The sequence below is a fragment of the Suncus etruscus genome, chromosome 1, assembly GCF_024139225.1.
Source record: "Suncus etruscus isolate mSunEtr1 chromosome 1, mSunEtr1.pri.cur, whole genome shotgun sequence".
Classification (NCBI taxonomy): Eukaryota; Metazoa; Chordata; class Mammalia; order Eulipotyphla; family Soricidae; genus Suncus; species Suncus etruscus.
In genome coordinates this window covers 58754302-58774225 of record NC_064848.1, presented here as the reverse complement: position 1 = coordinate 58774225, position 19924 = coordinate 58754302, and the positions used below count along the sequence as shown (strand labels likewise).

Genomic DNA, 19924 nt, shown 5'->3' with positions numbered 1-19924 from the left:
TAAGAATGTGAGATTGGCCATACTGTAAGTTGCTGGCACAAGAATCTATTTCCCCATCACCACTGACTATGGCATTATTTATTCCCGGGAAGCTCAGGAATTGAGAGCTAATGGGGTGGGAGGTCTGTTTTCTTAACCATTCTTAGTGTTTTCCATTAGGACTGATCTGAACTTGGGTGTAATAGGTTATTATTTTTAATATATTTAAGTCTTTGGGTCATATCCAGCTATGCTCAGGGATTACTCCGAGCTCTGAACTTAAAAATTATATCTGGCAGGGGTCAGAGGACCAGAAACCAGCAATGGAACCAGGATTTGGCCCTTGCTTTGCTTTACCCACTGTACTCCTTCTAGTCCCTATTTTTAAATGTTCATACACACATTAATTGCAAAGTCAACAAGGTGAAAATAGATTTAATTTTATTCCAATTAGAATCTCCATGTCTCTCTCAAAAAACAAAAACAAAAACAAAAACACCCAAAAGAAGTTCCCCTCTTAATGAAGAGAATTTTTTTTCTGGGGGGAAAAATGTAAAGATTGTAAAAGAAAATTGTCTATATCTTTAATGATGAGCTATCACCAAAGGGATGTAATAAAAACAGCTGCAATGTGTCACTTGGCCAAGAAGCATCTGGAGAAGGATCACATCCTGGTTATGATCTGAAGTTCGAGGAAACTTTCCTATCTATCACGTAAGCTAACACTGGTGCAGCAGGCAAAGGAAATGACCTCAAGGAAATGGCGTCTCTGCATGAGGACAACAGAGAGGAACAACCATATAATCCAGTGACACTTTCTGAGAAGATTTCACACCCACAAAGAGTGTGAAAGAATGACATATTCTACCTGGTAACTTTCCAAGTGAGCTCTTTCACTGGCATGTCTGACATTTCCCTACCACTCTAACTTCTGGAGTCTAGAAAAAGATAAGAAGATTAACAAAAATTGAGAATGTAGAAATTGCTGATTTGGAGCTTGGAAGAAAAGGCCCCATAACTGCAGCACCTGCTGCCGCTGCTCCCCTATGCTGGAGGACTGCAGGACTCCTGTGAAGGGCAGAGCTACTTGGCCATCTTGCGGATCATGTAGTTAAGGATGCCTCCATTGTGAAAGTATGTGAGCTCCACATCGGTGTCAAACCGCATGACAGTCTGGAAAGTCTTTCCGGTATCCAGCTGTGGTGACAAGAAATGAAGAAATGAAATGAGGGAGGTGGATGGGGCAAGAAACCCCACCAGTGCCCAGGAACTTATGCAGTAGAGGGGCCCCAGCCCAACATCCACTAATCAACTAATCAAAGATTGCATTTGAACAAGATGATGTTCAAATCATCATTTGAACAAGACAATGCAGAGAAAAAATGAGGGAAGTAAGAATTGCCTGAGAACTGAAGAAGTGTCTATCAGTGGTGACAGAATTTTATCAGCTCTTTGTGGAGTATCTTTAGGATGCAAGTGGCTGTGGTTAGTAGAGGCTTTGTTAAAGATGTAGCTTGGGCAAAGAACCCTGTCACTTGCTCACCCTGGACCATTTGGACTCACCAGCTGTCACTACCTGCAGTGCTTCAGTCCCTGGAAACCCGATGGGAGCCTGCTTCTTTTTTTTTTTTGGTTTTTGGGTCACACCTGGCAGTGCTCAGGGGTTACTCCTGGCTGTCTGCTCAGAAATCGCTCCTGGCAGGCACGGGGGACCATATGGGACGCCGGGATTTGAACCACGGACCTTCTGGTATGAATGGCAAACGCCTTACCTCCATGGTATCTCTCTGGCCCCTGGGAGTCTGCTTCTTAAGGTGGTTGTCATGATCATCTTTGGGATAACCAGAGCTCAGAACCTTTGCCAAACCTCAGAACTCGGAGGCCTAGGGTCACTATTCACATCTTTGTGTGAATAAAAAGGTGTACTAAAACTGAAGTGAGGGCCCAGAGAGATAGCACAGTGGCGTTTGCCTTGCAAGCAGCCAATCCAGGACCAAAGGTGGTTAGTTCGAATCCCGGTATATGGTCCCCCGTGCCTGCCAGGAGCTATTTCTGAGCAGACGGCCAGGAGTAACCCCTGAGCAACGCCGGGTGTGGCCCAAAAACCAAAAACCAAAAAAAAAAAAGAAAGACTGAAGTGATAGGTAGGACATTTGCCTTGCACAAGACTAACTCAGATTCAATCTCTGGCATCCTGAACACTGCCAGGAGTAATTCTTGAGTACAGGACCAAGGATAACCCCTGGGCATTGCTGGGCATAGTCCCCAAACCAAAAATAAATTTTAAAAAAGGCACACTACAGATAATGTGAGAATGTTCTATACTTTAATTTGGTCAGAATTATCTGGGCCTAGACAGACTGGGAAGAAGAGGAGGCAGAGAAGGAAGAATGACAACTTTGAAAAGTTATTACTAGGAAATGTAACTACACTGTAAGGGCACATCCGAAAGGTCCAGGGAACTTCTAATACCATCCTGATGAGAGATGATCTCCTGTTCCTCAACTGTCACTTACTTTCTTTGAACAAGATTAATGCCAAACACAGGGTCCCATTTAGTTGGGCCTGAGCAGGGGAGTTCGGTAAAGAGTGGGGGGGGGGGGAGGAGGAGACTTACCTTAACCTGAATTTTCATCCTTGGTGTGAGATTTTCTGGAATGATGACAGTGTATCTTTCTCGCCCTGTGAGTCCCAAGGTGTCCGCATTCTCCCCTGGGAGATACTCGAGTGGGATCACCCCCATTCCAACCAAGTTGCTGCGGTGAATCCGCTCATAACTCTCTGCCAGGACAGCTTTGATACCCTGATGAATCAAGACAGAAGTGTTAGATATGGCTTCCATGTCTCTTCATATACACCCACTTTTTAATGGCTAATGTCATAACTCTCCTTACACCTAGATTCTTTATAAATACTGAAGGACCTTCTGCATCAAACAGCACCCTTTAGCTGTACTACCTTATTGCTTAGCTTACCGATATATAGGCATTATGTGAGCAACTACAGGAATTCTCATTCTACCTGCAGCGAAAGCTGGGCAAATCGGGGAAACAGGCAAATGCTATGATTAACCTTCTTTACTCTGGTAGGCAGTGGCTATATCTGGTATATGAGCCAAGGCAGTCTGATCAGGCCCACTGCCTCTTCTGACACAGTATGTCTGAACATATTTCCTTTAGATGCCAATAAAACACACCATAGAAAAATAGAAAGAAAATTCTTTTCTTTTCCTCAAACTTGACTATTGTTGCAGGTGCTATCTACACATAGATTTAATCAAAAGAACAATGGTCTGAGCACACTACAGAAAAGTAAATGATTGCCTGCTCTATGCTGCCTTTATATTGCCACTCTCAAGTATTAAAGAGCACTGGGGGCAAGAGAGATAGCAGAGCAGGTATGGTGCTTGTCTGTCTTGCATGCGGCTGATCCAGGTTCAATTCCCAGCACCACATATAAGCCCCCTCAGTCCTGCCTGAGTAGAGAGCCAGGAATAAGCCCAAAGCACTGACAGCTATGACCCCCACTTTTCAGAAAAGGTACATTGAATGTAAACTTGCTATTTAGTTCCCTCTAAAGTACATTTTACTGGTAATCTATAATGAAAATAAAACAGGGTATTCAGTGAGAACACTACTCTCTCGTAATTAGTTAACTCTATTATAGTAAGAGACCATAAAAGGTACCCAACTACCTAGGGTAAACTTTCATTTTATTTATTTGTTTATTTATTTACTTGGCTTCTGGGCCATACTCGGTGGAGCTGAGAATTGAATTTGGCCAGCCTTGTGCAAGACAAATCTTGCCAACCCCTAGGGTAGAATTTTTTTTAAGCCAGTCAAATTGAGCAATAGAGGGGGGGGGGATTTATATACCAACTTTTGTGATGCTAACATTAAATAAACCACTGCCACTGGACCAGCCTAGGGTAGACTTTTAATAGCCCTTGCAACAGGGTTAGCTTTTTAAAAATGTGGCATTCTGGGCACTAGCCAAGCCTACTTCTTGATGGACCATGAGCTGGAGTCGACAGATTTTTGTTGTTTCTAGGCTACTCCTGGCAATACTGGTGGTGGGGACCTTTTTCCTTGCTCTGTATTCAAGAGTCACTCCTGGTAGGAGTTTGAGGACCATGTGGTACCTGGTACTGAACACTGGCCTTCCACATCCAAAGCATGCACTCCACCCTTCAAGCCATCTTCCAGGCTCTACAATGCTCAGACAGTGCTTCTTAAGTATTGAGAGTCAGGGCTATAGAGCAGTGGTTCTCAAACTTGGCTATATGTAAGAATTACCAGGGGAGATTTATCAAGTTCTTATGTCCAGGCTTTTCTCCTTAGCAATTAAATTGGAATCTCTGGCAAGGAGCCCCAGACACAGTTGGGTTCTCCAGGACAGCCATTATCTGGCACAAATGAATGCATGTATGGGAATGCATGTTCAGGGAAATCTGTGAGTAGTCTCTATGTACAGCTTTGTTTAAAAGTGAGCAGTGCTGCAAAGCCAGCTGTCTCTCCCTGTTTGTGGGCAGCTCAGAGGGAGCGCACAGGGCTGCCCACACAGACAGAACTCAGTACTGCAGGGAAATCAAGGCTCTAGAGAAATTTCCTTGAGAGCAATTCTCTTCTTAGGCTCGTTAGATCTTGCAGTTCCCCACCTTTCTGCTTGCATCTTGAGTCTCATTTCTGCTACCAGACATCCCGGTGGCATTCCTAAAAATCCTTTCCTTCTGTAACTTATCTGCTTCTTTCACACTTAATGGGAAAGTGAGTCCTCCGACTTGTGACTAACTAAAGACCATCTACTCCCTCCTCAGAACAAAACTATTAATTTAAAAATGAGCAGATACGATATGTAAAGACATTCAGAAAATTGAAGGCTGCTGCCAGATGGCTGGTTTTTGTTTGTTTGTTTTTAAACACATGTATCAGTGCTCAGGGTTTATTCTTGGCTCTACACTCCTGTTAGGAAAAATGAAGTCATGAAATTTACTTCTACATGGATATATATGGAGAGCATTGTAGAGCAAAATGAGTCAGACATACAGATGCAGAATAATCACACTCATTTGTGGAATATTAAAAAACAAAGTAGGGTAATAATATCCAGAGAAAATAGAGATGAGGGCCAGGAGGATCAGTCCATGGTCACCACGAATAGCTGGGAATACAGTTAGGGCAGAAAAGGAACCATTATGGCAATGATAGTTGAAGCTGATCACTCTTTCAGCACACTGGTTGCTGAAAGAAGATAAAGTGATAGGCATGATACCCCTCAATAATAATTGATAATAATAATAATAATTGCAAACCAGTGTCTAAATGGAGACAGAGAGAGAGAGAGAGAGAGAGAGAGAGAGAGAGAGAGAGAGAGAGAGAGAGAGAATGTCTGCCTCAGAAGCAGGCAGGGGAGAAAGCAGAGGAGAGGGTGGGCAGGAAAACTGGAGACATTGTTGGCCGGAAATGTGTACCAATGTGCGCATTAGTGAAGGGTGTTGTACATTGTATGATTAAAAATTAATCATGAACCACATTGTGTCTGTGGGGAAAAAACCACTAAACTGTACTATGAGTAATCTTGTAACCATAGTGTTTAAATAAACTAAGTAAAAAAAAAATTATATATCCCTTGAAAAAAAAAAGTCAGATCCCTTTTTAGAAAGTTAAGGAACAGAATAGGTCCCCCTGAACTTCTCCCACGGATGCTCCCTGATCAGGGGAAGGACACAGCTACCTGCCCCCAGGTTTGTGCCCTACTCACCAAGAGGAAGGGGCCCTTGGCAGCCCAGTCTCGGGAACTGCCTGAGCCGTATTCTTTGCCAGCCAGAACAATGAGGGGCAGGCCAGCCTGCTGGTACCTCTCCGCAGCGTCAAACACGTCAAGCTGTAGAAAAGAAGGGAAGGTTCCAAGGGGAGAGTCAGAGCCAAAGTGAAGACACAATCCAGTGAGAAGTCTAGTGCAGGGTGAGGAGGACCTGCAGTGGCCAAGGGCAGCACAAAGCCAACAGACCTACCCCCCGCTGTCACTCTACAACTCCCCCCAGGACCCATTGGTTTACTGCTACCAAATTGGAGTCAATAGTTTTTGACTGGACATGTCTTGTCTTGGTTTTAGGGTTCTATCCTAGATCATCAGGGGAGAATGAAAACTAGGTAAGTTGCCCCCACCCCCCCTTCTCTTTCATTGATTCAAGAATTTTAACTTTTGATTTTGGGGCCACACTTAGCAAGCAGGGCTCAAGGGACAATATGCAGTGCCAGGCACTGAATCACAGATAACCTTGTGCAAAGCAAGCACCTTAACCCCAGGTGCTTGGTTCCTCATCTATTTTAAAACATAGACTAACCACAGATCTCCACAGAAACCTGGGTTTCCTTTATCTATTAATATTGTTTCGTTTTATTTTGCAGTCACATCCGGAAGTGCTCAAGGATCACTTCCAGCAGGCTCAAGGCACTACATCAGGTGGCAAGAATCAAAACCTGGGTCAGCAGCATGGAAAGCAAGTGCCCTACCTCCTGAAATACTTCCTGTACTACTGATCCAGCCCAAGAGATGCCTTTTTTTTCCCTTAAAGTTTTCTTCAATTCTTGGCATTATCTGACTTCTCCTTTTATTTCCATTTTTGTCTGGGGAGGGGGGGGTGTCATTCAAGATTAAGACTTGGCTCAGGGGCCGGGCGGTGGCGCTAAAGGTAAGGTGCCTGCCTTGCCTGCGCTAGCCTTGGACGGACCGCGGTTCGATCCCCCAGTGTCCCATATGATCCCCCAAGCCAGGAGCAACTTCTGAGTGCATAGCCAGGAGTAACCCCTGAGCGTTACCGGGTGTGGCCCAAAAACCAAAAACCAAAAAAAAAAAGACTTGGCTCAAAGTTTATTTCTCTCTGTCTCAGTCTCCTCATTTATGGTGTACTATATCATAGAAGGTGGCATTCTCTGCCAGTATGCCTGAGCCCAGAGCCCCATACTGTGACTGCTCCTGCTTCTCCTTCAATTTCTTGGGCAACCCACTCACTGAACTCAATCTTTGTGTATCAATTTATTATCCCTACTTGTCATCAAGTTTTCTGCTGGACATTGATTTAGGCCTGGTCCTGGTGATCAAATATTACCCAGGAAGAGCTTCCTTTCCCTCAAAGAATCCATGGCAAGTGGAGTGTTACTTGTGCCAAGAGTGCTGGCACCTGAGCCAGAGCTTTGGGCTTTTAATCTCAGTTTCCCTCAGTGTGACTGAGAGTCATGTGAGCTTGCTCAGTATCAGGCTACCTAGTTTAAAACAGAAATAATTGGGGTTGGAGAGATAGTATAGCAGGTTGGGTGCTTGCCTTGAATAGGGCCACCAGGGTTTAATGCCTAGCACCCCAAGTGGCCTCCCAAGCCTGCCAGAAGTGATCTGGAGCATAGAACCAGAAGTAGCCCTGAGTACCACTTGAGTAGTAAAAAAAATCTAGTTAAACAAAATGCAGGTAATTATAGTTTATTCTTTGAATAACTTTCATAAAGAGTTGATATGAGGATAAAAAAGCTAACAAGTGCAAGGAGTTTAGAACAGCACCTGGGATGTAATAAATCCCACATTAATATAAGTCAATTCAAAAAGTGGAGAGTTATCTCTAAAGCAGCTCAGTAGCATTTGTTGAACAGTGAGTGAAATGACATAGATGTCATTTACCACCTGACACTATTCTAGGTTTGTCACCTTTTTTTTTGTGGCACACCTGGTTGTACTCAGGGTTACTCTTGACTCTGGACTCAGGGATCTCTCCTGGTGGTGCTTGGGGGAGAATAAGGGATGTCAGGGATTGAACCTGGATTGGCAATGTGCCAGGCAATTGCTCTACCAGCTGTACTATCACTCCTGCTCCTAGGTGTGATAGCTTTTAAGTTTAGTCTCAGACAGAACCTTATATATAAGGTTGGTACAACTGCTTTATAGGTTAAGAGAAAAGCTCCAAGAGGGTGGTATGTTGTGGTATGTTATACACTTGAAATCAGTGTATCTGACCCTCTTTCTACCTTCCAACCTCTCTCTGTGAGAACAATGTTCAGCTGGAAATATACGACATGCAAAACCTTTTAGATACAGCAGGCCTCCACATTCCTTCTTTTCCTAGAGGGTACCTTGGTATAAAATGAAACAGGGAAAAAGTCACGTAATACCATTTCTTGCTAAATATCCTCCACCTTAACCTCTAATTCTCTGAATGGATGAAATTCTTCTCATCGACCTTTTAAGTTTAATTTCCAGGAAACTAGACTGAGCTATAAACATCAGCGACATCCCTAAGGAGGAATGGGAAATTGCACATTTTCAAGAGCACTTCTGTTAGTAATGAACTTTACATCTGTGGAAACCTGGCATGAGAGGCTATAGGAAGGCAGAAGCGGGACGGAATTATAGGAATAAATAAGACATAAAGGAAAAAAGTGACTTGAGTACATAGCCAACTGCCCAGACAAAGACTAGCAAATGCTGGTTTCTTGAGGAAGAGGAAGTGACAATACTCACGACTTCTCCAGATGGCAGATGTATAGTTTGTGGTGCCTGCTTGTTCAAAAACTTGTTTAATAAGCGAATGTTGGCGAATGTCCCCCTTGCCATGATGGCATCGTTACCTCGGCGGGAACCATAAGAGTTGAATTCTCGTGGAGTCAGGCTATTATGTTAGAGCAAGAAAAGACTTAGATTAGTGGACAAAGTGGTCATTCAACTTGGCTTATGCACAAAGGAAACCCTTCCAACCAGCTACTCCTCTAAGTCGACTGGGCACTGGTTTAAGGGGGAGAAGAGCTTTTCCAGAAGCATCTTCTAAGGACAGAAAAGTGAGAACTGTGGAGACAAGGCCATGACCTATTCGAGAGTTTGGAAGCAAATCAAAACATCAGGAGGAATGCAAATAAAATAGGAAAAATGGGTAAGGAAGCAAAGAGAGAAATCAGGCCAGTTATATAGTCCCCTGAATTCTGCCAGGAATAATACTTGAGTACAGAGCCAGAAGTAAACCCTAAGCACCACTGGATATGGCCCCTAAACCAAAAAAAGATGGGTGCCTTAGTTCCCTGGTTCTACTGGTAAAAACTGGCTGATGAAGGAAGGACTGATACATGGAGGCAGGAACTGCAAATCCTCACAGCCATTCTCTGTCAAAAATTTATAACTACTGCCAGTACAATAGTATTGAGGGTAGGTTACTTGCCTTGCATGTGGTTAACCTGAGTTTGATCTTAGCACCCCGTATGGTCCCCCTGACAGTAGTGATCCCTGAGTGTAGAGCCAAGAATAAACTCTAACAGCATGTGTGTAGACCCTAAACAAACCAAAATCAAAAACAAAGAAAAAGAGTCTATAACTCAGTGGCCATGCTTTTCAGGTTATATCACTGCTAAGCTTCAAGGATGACTAGACTTTGTTCTTAATTTCCCCTATGGGCTAAGGGCTTGTACTCTTAACAATTAGTTATGCTAGGGACAGTGTGTTGACTTAAAATTTTAAGGACCCTAATCCTACTTCCATTGGTATGGATGTGCTAACTAACCTCAATGAAGCTGAAGAACAGAAAACAATTAGTTTTCCAGTCCAAGGGGTTAGAGAAAAATCAGACTCAGATTTCCAAGAGACCACGTGAAGAAAGAAAAAATGTCTTCACTTTTCCTTTTTTAATTTATTTATTGGGGAGGCACACACTGTGGTGTTGGGGGGCTACTACCAGCATGGTGCTTAGAAGTCACTCACAGAGATGCTGGGCAACCATATAATGCCAGGCCTTGTACAGTAGCCCTCTCGCAGGTGCCTCAGTTTTGGCTTTTGTCTTTCCTCACCTTGCTGAGACTTACCCTTTGTTGGTTAAGTAGCGAGCGGCAGGGCTGTTTCTGGCAATGTTCCCAGCTGGAGAGATGTGGTCTGTTGTTACAGAATCTCCCAAATTTAAGAGCACGTAGGCATCCATTATCGATTTTGGAGGCTGAAGATCCAAAGTCTAACAGAGAATACAAGAAGTCAGCATTTGCCTAGTTTGTGCTCAAACAAGTTCTCAGGACAGTCTCTACAGTGGCCATAGCCTCGACCTGCTTAGCACTGAATTCATTCCTTTTGTGAGAGGACCTTCCTAAGAAGACTACCAATACCACTTACCCTTAATGCTATAGTACATGATGTCAGATTTATATGGTTACATTAATAAATTATATGTACTAATTCTGTTCTAAAAATTAAGTCAGAAAAAGTTGATGGACTTTTTCCAGTTACTGATTTTCAATATATTTTTAGGGGGCTGGAGGGGAGTAGGGGTGGGGGTTTAGACCACACCCAACAGTTGTTTCTCCTGGCAGTGCTTGGTGGGGGGCTGGGGTGGAGACCAGGTGGCACTTTGGATCAAATCTGTCCAGAGTGACTGGTTCCAATTATCATTGCCATAGAGGACCCTTCTCTTCCCTAATTGTATTCACCACTCTTTGTGGCAAGCTTCCCACTATGACTCGTCCTATTGGCCCTCATCTTTGTTATCTCTGGATATTTTTATTATCATACTATCTTTTTATTTAATATCCCACAAATGAGTAGATTATTCTATGTGCCTTTTCCCTCTGACTCATTTCACTCAGCATAATACTTGCCATATCATCCATGTTTAAGCAAATTGCATGGCTTCATTTTTTCCTAACAGTTGCATAGTATTCCATTGTAGATATACCCCAGTTTCGTTAGTCAATAATTTTTTGGGCTGTTTCCAGATTCTGGCTATTATAAATAGTGCTGCAATGAACATAGGAATATAGAGAGCTTTTCTGCATTGTGTTTTTGAGTTCCAGGGTATATGATCCTCAGCATTTAAATACTACTTTCTAGTTCCTATTTTTTAATTTTGGTTTTGGACCACACCCAGGGCTTACTTCTGAATCTAAACCTAGGGATCACTGCTGGTGATGTTCACAGAATCATACATAGTGTTAGTAATGCAATCCAGTAGTATATATATAAAAACTCGCTGTTCTATCTCCAGTCCTCTAGTATACTTATAAAAAAAGAAAAATAAGAATACTAACTTAAGACTTAATAAGTATTATATTATTATCTTCTGGATAAATAAAAATACAAATTTTTATAGAATGCCAAAGAGAGAGTCAGAGAAAGAGAAAGCACAAAGGTAAAGGCCTGGAGATACTAGATAAATTATACTTTATAAGAAAATAACCCCTTTTAAGGAATTTGCTTTGTTAAAGAATAAAATCATACCAGTTTTTCAAAAAATGGTGGTGATTTAATGTAGGTAGATTTGGGATTCCAGGAATACAGCTTCTCTGTTGGAGCAGCTAAGGCATTCCAGCTTTCATTCACAGTCTTAAAAAGAAAGACAGAATTACATTCCATTCTAAGGAAATGGTAAAAGCAAACCCAATACACTTATTAAGAGTACAATCAGGGGCTGAAGAGATAGCACAGTAGTAGGCCGTTTGTCTCGCATGCAGCCGATTCAGGACGAATGGTGGTTTGAATCCCAGCATTCTATATGGTCACATGTGTCTGCCAGGAGCGATTTCTGAGCGCAGAACCAGGAGTAACCCCTGAGTGCCCCAAGGTGTGACCCAAAAACCAAAAAAAAATTTTTAAAAGTTAAAAAAAAAAGTACAATCAAAACCATACTTATTAGAATATCACACAAGAATTTCATTAAATGAATAAAGACCATTTTCATAACTTCAAATCCTGCAGAGTTGAGAGGAATCTTTGTGTTAGTCTCCCACAAGTCTCCCTTAGGTGTTCACTCCAGGTGTGATGATACCTGTCTAACTGAGTGCAATTGAACAGAGTGATTCATTTCCAAAATTATCACGGGACCCTTCAATCCCTCCCACCCCTTCTGGCTCTTAGACTTGCTTACTCTGCAGATACCAATAACATGCTTGTAAGAGACCAAGGCACTAAGGCCTGGTAAAGGCCTCTCCTCTAGCTAAAAGCAGAGTGGAACTGAGTCCTCAAGCCAACAGCGTTGAGGAACAAAATTCTGCAACACATGTGTAGTCTAAGAAGTTATACCTTTGCACCTCCTCCCCTACCTACAGATAAACCTTCAGGTGAACTGCAACCCCAGAAAATACTTTGGAGATTCATGAAGATGAGGCACTTTGATTCCTAGGTTGCAGAAACGTGAGATGATGAACTTACCTGGAGTCATTTGTACCCAGCAGAAAATACCTAGCATACATATTTATGTGTTTATTTAAGAGAGGATAATACAGATAGTAGCATAGAGGGATGTTTTTTTACTCTTAGGATTTTGGGAAACAAACTTCCAGGTAATAAGGTCAATGGAGAGAAAATATGGGTAGCTATGCATTCACATTAGCTTAAATTATTTCCTTCCAACCTCTGAAGAAACATGTTCAATCTGATAGCAACCAAATGTCACTTCTTACTAGGCAGTGCATGAAAGGCCACAGTCTTGAGTATAAGCCCTGTTTGATCCCTTGTCCCAGCCTATTCTCTCTATTTACTCTTCTGGTCAGCAGCCTTGGGTCTCCTTAAACAAAGGAAGCAGGAAAGGGAATAACAGTATACATATAGTACTTATTCTCTCTACCTGCCAGATGCAGAGAAAGCTTTTTGTTAGCCGTTTTTTTCTTTTCAACATTTTTCCTCTTTATTTTTAAGACTTTTTTTGGTTTTGTTTTGGGGCTACACTTGATGATGATCAAGTGTAACTCCTAGCTCTGCACTCAGGGAACACTCCTCAAGGTACCTGGGGAATCATAAGGAATGCCAAGAATTGAATCTGGGTGAGCTAAGTGCAAGGCAAGCTCACTACTTGCTGTACTATCCCTGCAACTCTACATTTTATTTTTCTTTCAAAGCACCAAACAATTCTGAGAGGAATATTTACCCAACTCACTTCATGTCAGACATGAACCTGGTGATATTAGGAGTCTTTGGCCAGTGGACTGAGGACCCCGTAGTGTTTGAGAAAATGGAGGCATTAAGAGAGCTGGACAACACATTCAACAGTACTTTTGAACTGGTCTATAGAATTGAGCTTATCATGATGGGGAGAGAGGGTAGGTGGGTTCTGGGGTTGGGGTAGGGACCTTGATTTAATAGTGAAGGGATGCAGACAATCTGGTGGAGGCTGTGGTGTTGAAGCACTATGTGCATGAAACCAAATCATTAATAATATTATAAATCTAAGTATACAAAATTAAGACTTTTTTCCCTGAGGCTGCCATTTGTTTGTCCTTATCTGGAAAGTGTTGGGCTAGTAAAATAAAAAGTGACTTAGGCCTCAGTTGATCGGACACCAACTGTCCAACCCCAAACCCTGGATCCCATTCTTGGAACTGGCATGGTTTTCTGCACCAGCACCAAATAAACTTCCACCAGGGGGAGGCCCTAATGCTGTCCTGGCACTGACTTGCTCAAGGGTAGGTTCATATGATACCCTGACAACAAGGAAACGGTAACAATTTGCTTTCAGGGCAGGATTCCCTGTCTTGCCATTTAACGATGAGATGGAATCAGAAGATGCTCCATGACATCCCAGCTTTGACATAGGATCTGTGCAAAAAGCAAGATCTCTAATTAAAGAAGCCTGTTGCAACAATCATGATTGAGGTGAACTTTTCCTGAGATCATGAAGAAGACTCGGGTTTTTTAGGCCAAGGATATATTTCCTTTCTAATTTCCTCAATGTTTGCTGTACCTATACAAAACAAAACAAAACAAAACACACACACACACACACACACACCCTGCCACCACCCCTTTAATTTTTTAATTTTATTTGTATCTTCTAGATAGGGGCTCCTGCCTTTTTCATAGAACCTTGGGACATGAATTACTTTGTTTTAGCTCATAATTCTGCATTTTTCTACAAATTGAGAAAAGAAAAAAAAAAAAAAAAAAAGAATGGGGCCAAGTAGTCTCAGGTGCATTGGTGGAGGAAAAAAAAAGGTTAGAAGTAAATACCTACCAAAGCCAACGACAATAGAATCAAGAGAGCCAAGCTTTAACAATCTAAATTTAAAATTGACTTATTACACTGGTAGGCCAGGGGGCTAAAGGTAAAGGCATGGAATGCATGCTGGAAACTTTGGTGAAGGACAGTCAACACTGGTGTGGGGATGACCCTCACTGTATGCCTGAAATCTAACTATGAAGGACTTTTAATTCACAATGGTTTCAATAAAAAATAAATAAAATAAAAAAGAAAGAAAGAAAAGAAAAAGTGAGTCACAGGAAAAAACTGACTTGAAAGCCAACCTCCTTAGTCCCCTGTAAAAGTAACTCTTACTTTTTTGGGGGGGGGAGGGTTAGGTCACACCAGGCAGCGCTCAGGGGTTACTCCTGGCTCCATGCTCAGAAAATTGCCCCTGGCAGGCACGGGGGACCATATGGGATGCCAGGATTCAAACCACCATCCTTCTGCACGAAAGGCAGATGCCTTACCTCCATGCTATCTCTCTGGCCCCAACTCTTACTTTTTGTAATTGACATACTTGTTAGCATTAAGGTCTGCAGAGGTGCAGAGATACTTGTGGGCTGGCTGGGCAGGAAGCGTACCTCTATTTTCTGATAGACTTCCATAAACATCCCGGGGATGACATATTGCCGCTCCACCGCCTGGATCTCATCTCTTGTCGGCCAGATATCTTTCAGAAAAACTTGTTGTCCTTTTGCGTTTACACCTGGGGGGGAAATATTGAATAAGAAAAATTGCATTTCATAATTCCATCTTCATCGAGACACAGAGTCAAGTCTTGTTTTCCACGATTCTTGTGTTACAAAGTTGGCCAATGCTGAGTCAGCTAGTACCCAGTTAGTGACTCTGGAGAAACAGGTCTGAGATTTCCTGGCATCTCTACCTTGACATCTCTTCCCTGGACACCCCTGTCTTATCTTGCTATATGTGTGTTTTTGTTCAAATACTTTACTTAACATACATTGCCTAGGTGTTCACATTGCATTCAGAGTTACCAGCTTCAAGTGGTGTTTTTCTTTTTTTTTCAATGATGTGCGGTTGCTATGAAATACTACTTCATAGGTTCCCCAAGTTTATAATGACTGGACAGCTCTTCATAGCACTCTTGCATGCATGAAGTCACTGCTACAATAAAATCACCAACACACAGTTCAAAGATGCAAAACCTGGGATCCTAAATAGATCACCCAAAAGTCACAGGTTTACTGTCCTACAGCTGAAAAGAGCAGGCAGAAGACTGCCTTGCCTAGCCTCAGCAGAAAAGGTCAATGTTAGGTGATTCAATGTTTTCATCCCTTGTGTATGACTGTGATTGACCACGGAGCGTGACAAGCGTTGTCTTTGTTAAACACATTTTAGTGAGTAGGCACATTTAAATGCAATAGGGTCATCTGGAGTTATGATTTCCTAAAACTAAGAAGACCAGACACAAGGAAACACCATAATTTGCCTTAAATCTTGAGAGATTAAACACTCTGGGATGCATACTTAACCTAACACAGTAGCTACCCTTCATTAAAGCAGGAACTGGAAAGAGATGACGGAGAAGTCAGAGTGCGGCTCTTTTGCTTAGCAATCATTAAGATTTAGGAAAGTTTAGTTTACTATGTGTCTATGTCATAGTTGTGCATTGCTTGCTTGTTTTGGGGGCCACACCTGCTGGTGCTCCAGGGTTCTTCACTTAGGAATTACATTTGGTAGGCTCCGGGAAACATATAAAGTTATTGGGAATCGAACCCAGGTCTTCTGTATCTAAGGCAAGCACCCTACCCGCTCTACTATCACTCTGACCCTGAGAACTAATTTTTAAAAACAGTCCTCCTTGTATTCTTTTTTTTTTTGGTTTGGTTTTTGGGCCACACCTGGAGATGCTTAAGGCTCTACACTCAGAAATCACTCCAAGTTTGAGAAAACCATATGGGACACCGGGGGATTGAACCAAGAGGTTTGTCCTAGGTCAGCTGCATACAAGGCAAACACCCTACTGCACCACTGCTCAGGCCCCATTGTATTTTGTCTCAAAGTTCTAAGCTTCATTTCTTTCCCTCCCTCCCTCCTTCCCTCCCTCCCTCCCTCCCTCCCTCCCTCCCTCCCTCCCTCCCTCCCTTTCTTTTTTGGGGGACTGAACTAGGGATTGGCCATATGTAAAGCATGTTGCCATAATCTTTAGGCAATTTCTCTTGCCTACTAAGTTCCTCCCTCCCTCCCTCCCTCCCTCCCTTCCTCCCTCCCTCCCTCCCTCCCTTCCTCCCTCTCTTTTTATTTCTTTTTTTTTTTTTTTTTTTTTTAAAAGATCACATCAGGCAGCGGCAGCGCTCAGGGGTTACTCCTGGCTCTATGCTCAGAAATCACTCTTAGCAGGCTCAGGGACCATATGGGATGTCAGGATTCAGACCACTGTCCTTCTGCATGCAAGGCAAATGCCTTGCCTCCATGCTATCTCTCCGGCCCCCTAAGTTTCATTTTTGTTTTTGGGTTTCTTTGACTCACACCCAGCAATGTTCAGGACTTACTCCTTGCTCTATACTCAAGGATCACTTCTGGCAATGCTCAGCAGACCATATGGAATGCTGTGGATCAAATCCAGGTCAGCCATATGCAAAGCAATTGCCCTACCTGTTGTATTCTCATTCTTGCCCTCTAAATTTTTTTTTTTTTTGGTTTTTGGGCCACACCTGGCGGTGCTCAGGGGTTACTCCTGGCTGTCTGCTCAGAAATAGCTCCTGGCAGGCACGGGGGACCATATGGGACACCGGGATTCCAACCAACCACCTTTGGTCCTGGATCGGCTGCTTGCAAGGCAAACGCCACAGTGCTATCTCTCCGGGCCCACCCTCTAAATTTCATGTATTAAGAAAAGCAATAACTTTCTTCCAGTTATACATTTGTATTAATTGGGGGAAAATATAACCACACAAATAAAGTCTTACCCAAGGGCTCTTTCTCAAAGTCAATCCGAATGGTGCCAGCAATTGCATATGCGATTACTAAGGGTGGGGAAGCTAAATAGTTGGCCCGGGTATTGGGGTGCACACGACCTTCAAAATTTCTGTTTCCAGAGAGTACTCCAACTGCTACAAGGTCTCCCTGTGAAAGGTCAGAGAAAAAACAGGTCACAAGGTGAAAGAAATGGCCTAGATTGCTTCTGCTGGAGCATTTTCAAAGTTTCTCCAACTTGGAGATGTAGGTCCTTATGCTTCTATTTTCCTGCTCCTTTCCCCTGGGGCAAGGGGAAGTGCACTGTTGAAGACTAGAGTCAACAGAAGTAGAGACAAGTGGTTGGTTTCTGAAATAGGTTGGAAAGCAATGTTCTGGCTCTTCTTCTGCCTGGGGCCCAGAAGGAGGTGGGAAAGAATAAACTTGAAAGCTAAAGACAGCTGGACTAACTTACACAGATTCTACAAAGCAAAGCCATTGTATGGGTTAGCACTGTGGAATTTCTGAGAGGGGAAAAAAAAGAAAACAAAATCAAATCAATGCAGTTTAGATTTATTTGTGATAAGACTTCTCTGACCTTAAAACAGTTTTTAATCAGCATGAATAATTTTGGAGAATTTTAAAGTCAAAACAACCACTTACGTATTGAGCAGAACTTCTGCAAGTCTGTCATGATTACTCACATCTATGAAGCAGGTTCTGTTATCAGCTGTAATGGCTAGTTGTGTATACTGAGGCCCAAAGATGCCTTTTTTTTTTCTTTTTGCTTCTTGAGCCACACCTGGTGACGCTCAGGGGTCACTCCTGGCTACGCACTCAGAAATCGCTCCTGGCTTGGGGAACCATATGGGATGCCAGGGGATCAAACCACGGTTCGTCCTAGGTTCATGTGCGTGCAAGGCAAACACCCTACTGCTTGCGCCACCGTTCTGGACCCTCAAAGATGCTTTCTTAACTTGCATAAGGGTATATAGTCTTAAGTTCTCCTAATGCCAAATACCACAACCATGCCCTTGATTTTCTTGATATAACCAGCATAATTTGGTTCATATGTCTTCTGAAAAGTAGCAAGACCCATGGGCTCCTCTGTAATTACCTGTGTGATGGCCTCGACCACAGGTTCCGGTAAGGGTCCACTATTGCCAATGCAGGTCATGCAACCATAGCCCACCACATCAAACCTATAAAAGCAGGATCAATTCTCCATGATTCTGTCCGTCTGCTGGAAACATTTCCTGAGAATACTAGTTTAAAGGTAGTGGTAACATATGAAATAAGTCTTACACAGCACTATTTTTATCAAGTTGCCATTCTTGGGAGTATTTTGAGATATTATTCATTCATTCTACAACGTTCAATTAAATTTATTTTCATAATTTTGGGGGGAATCACACCTGGCGGTGCATAGGGGATACTCATGGTTCTACAATTACAAGTCATTCTTGGCAGACTCAGCAGACCATATGGGATGTCAGAAATCGAATTGGGGTCTATCCTGGGTTGGCTGCATTTAAGGCAAATGTCCTACCGTTGTGCTATCTCCAGCCCCTATTTTTTTGTTTGTTTGGTTTTTTTGGCCACATCTGTTGATGCTCAGGGGTTACTCCTGGCTATATGCTCAGAAATCACTCCTGGTTTGGGGGACTATATGGGACACCGAGGGATTGAACCACGGTCTGTCCTAGGCTAGCACTTGCAAGGCAGACACCTTACCTCTAGTGCCACCACTCCGGCCCCTCCAGCCCCTATTTTCATAATTAACTTTGAAAATTAATGTTCTTGTTTAAGACTTCTACTTCCTGGTTCTACACTCAGGAATTGCTCCCGATGGGCTCAGGAGATCATATGGGATGCCAGGATCGATCCAGGTCATCTCCGAGCAAGGCAAATGCCTTACCCACTGTACTATTGCTCTGGCCCCTGATGCAGAACTTTTAAGAGTTGATATCAGAAATAATAGATATACAATTAAATGTCTTGCTTTAATAATGTTTATTATCAAGGGCAGACTCCCCACTACAGAGCCCACAGCTCACTCTATGTCCCTGAGATGATGCTTTCGACCTTTGGACTGGAGTAGCTCTACATTAGGACACACTTTCTAGCCCCGACAGACTTTCAAGGACAACTTGTGTGATCCATAGACAGCATAATTGTCATGGAGGATGCTACTTTGCTAGAATGGAGAAGCGGAAATCTATTCCCTAGTGACAGAATATAGCACCATCAGCTCTGAACTGTGACTAGGGATCCAGCATGCCATACAACACAGCAAAGGCATTGGTAGAGTAGAATGTGCTCCCTCACCCAAGCTGAGACAAGTAGGGCATGACTCCACTCTCTCGAAGGTAGTAGGTGACCACGCCGCTTCCAGGGGACAGACTGGTTTTGATGTATGGTTTCACATTCAGGCCAGCCTCCACGGCTTTCTTGGCCAGCAACCCTGTAAAGTGGTGAACAGATCTGGTGTGGGCGGTCATCTTGGGGTACCAGGTGGTTCGAGAAAGACACTGACTTTCAGTTTGCAACATGTACCATCACCTGTTTATGGAGGTGCTTCCTACTGCTGCTGTCAATTAGAAGTCAAAAACTCGATAGCCTCAGATCAATTAGGAAAGAAACAAAGTCTGCCCCAGAAAGGAAGGGAAAGAGGTGCACTTTTTAAGAGATAATTTTTTGTTTACATTTTTTGCACGTTACAAGTCAAGCTCTTTATTTTTGGGGAGAAGGGGGTCTGGGGCCACACCCAGAGATGTTCAGGGGTTACTCCTGGCTTTGCACTTAGGAATCATTTTTGACAGGCTTATGGAACCATACGGGATACCAGGGATTGAACCTGGGTCAGCCACTGGCAAGGTAAGTGCCTTAATTGCTATATTATCTCTTCAGCCCCCAAAGTGAGCAATTTATACTTGATCATAGCCGAAAGGTCTAAAAGGAATCAAGGTGAGGTTGGGTTTTTTTTGGTTTTTTTGAGCCAAGCTCAGGGGTCCATATGAGATGCCAGGGATCAAACCTGGGTCAGCTGAGAGCAAGGCA

General features: G+C 43.0%; 1 protein-coding gene across 1 annotated transcript in view; it reads right to left on the bottom strand.

Annotated features, from left to right (window-relative positions):
• Positions 1 to 403: 403 nt before the first annotated feature.
• The window catches only part of ACO1 (aconitase 1), a 68460-nt gene continuing 48939 nt past the window's right edge, over positions 404 to 19924 (bottom strand). The window contains exons 12-21 of the mRNA XM_049773168.1: positions 19193 to 19328; positions 17982 to 18066; positions 16879 to 17035; positions 14530 to 14654; positions 11212 to 11316; positions 9813 to 9955; positions 8488 to 8635; positions 5740 to 5862; positions 2597 to 2782; positions 404 to 1176 (exon numbers count right to left, since the gene is read on the bottom strand). Of these exons, the coding sequence (XP_049629125.1) occupies positions 1063 to 1176; positions 2597 to 2782; positions 5740 to 5862; positions 8488 to 8635; positions 9813 to 9955; positions 11212 to 11316; positions 14530 to 14654; positions 16879 to 17035; positions 17982 to 18066; positions 19193 to 19328 (1322 nt within the window). The 3' untranslated portion in view covers positions 404 to 1062. The remainder of the gene's footprint in view (positions 1177 to 2596; positions 2783 to 5739; positions 5863 to 8487; positions 8636 to 9812; positions 9956 to 11211; positions 11317 to 14529; positions 14655 to 16878; positions 17036 to 17981; positions 18067 to 19192; positions 19329 to 19924) is intronic.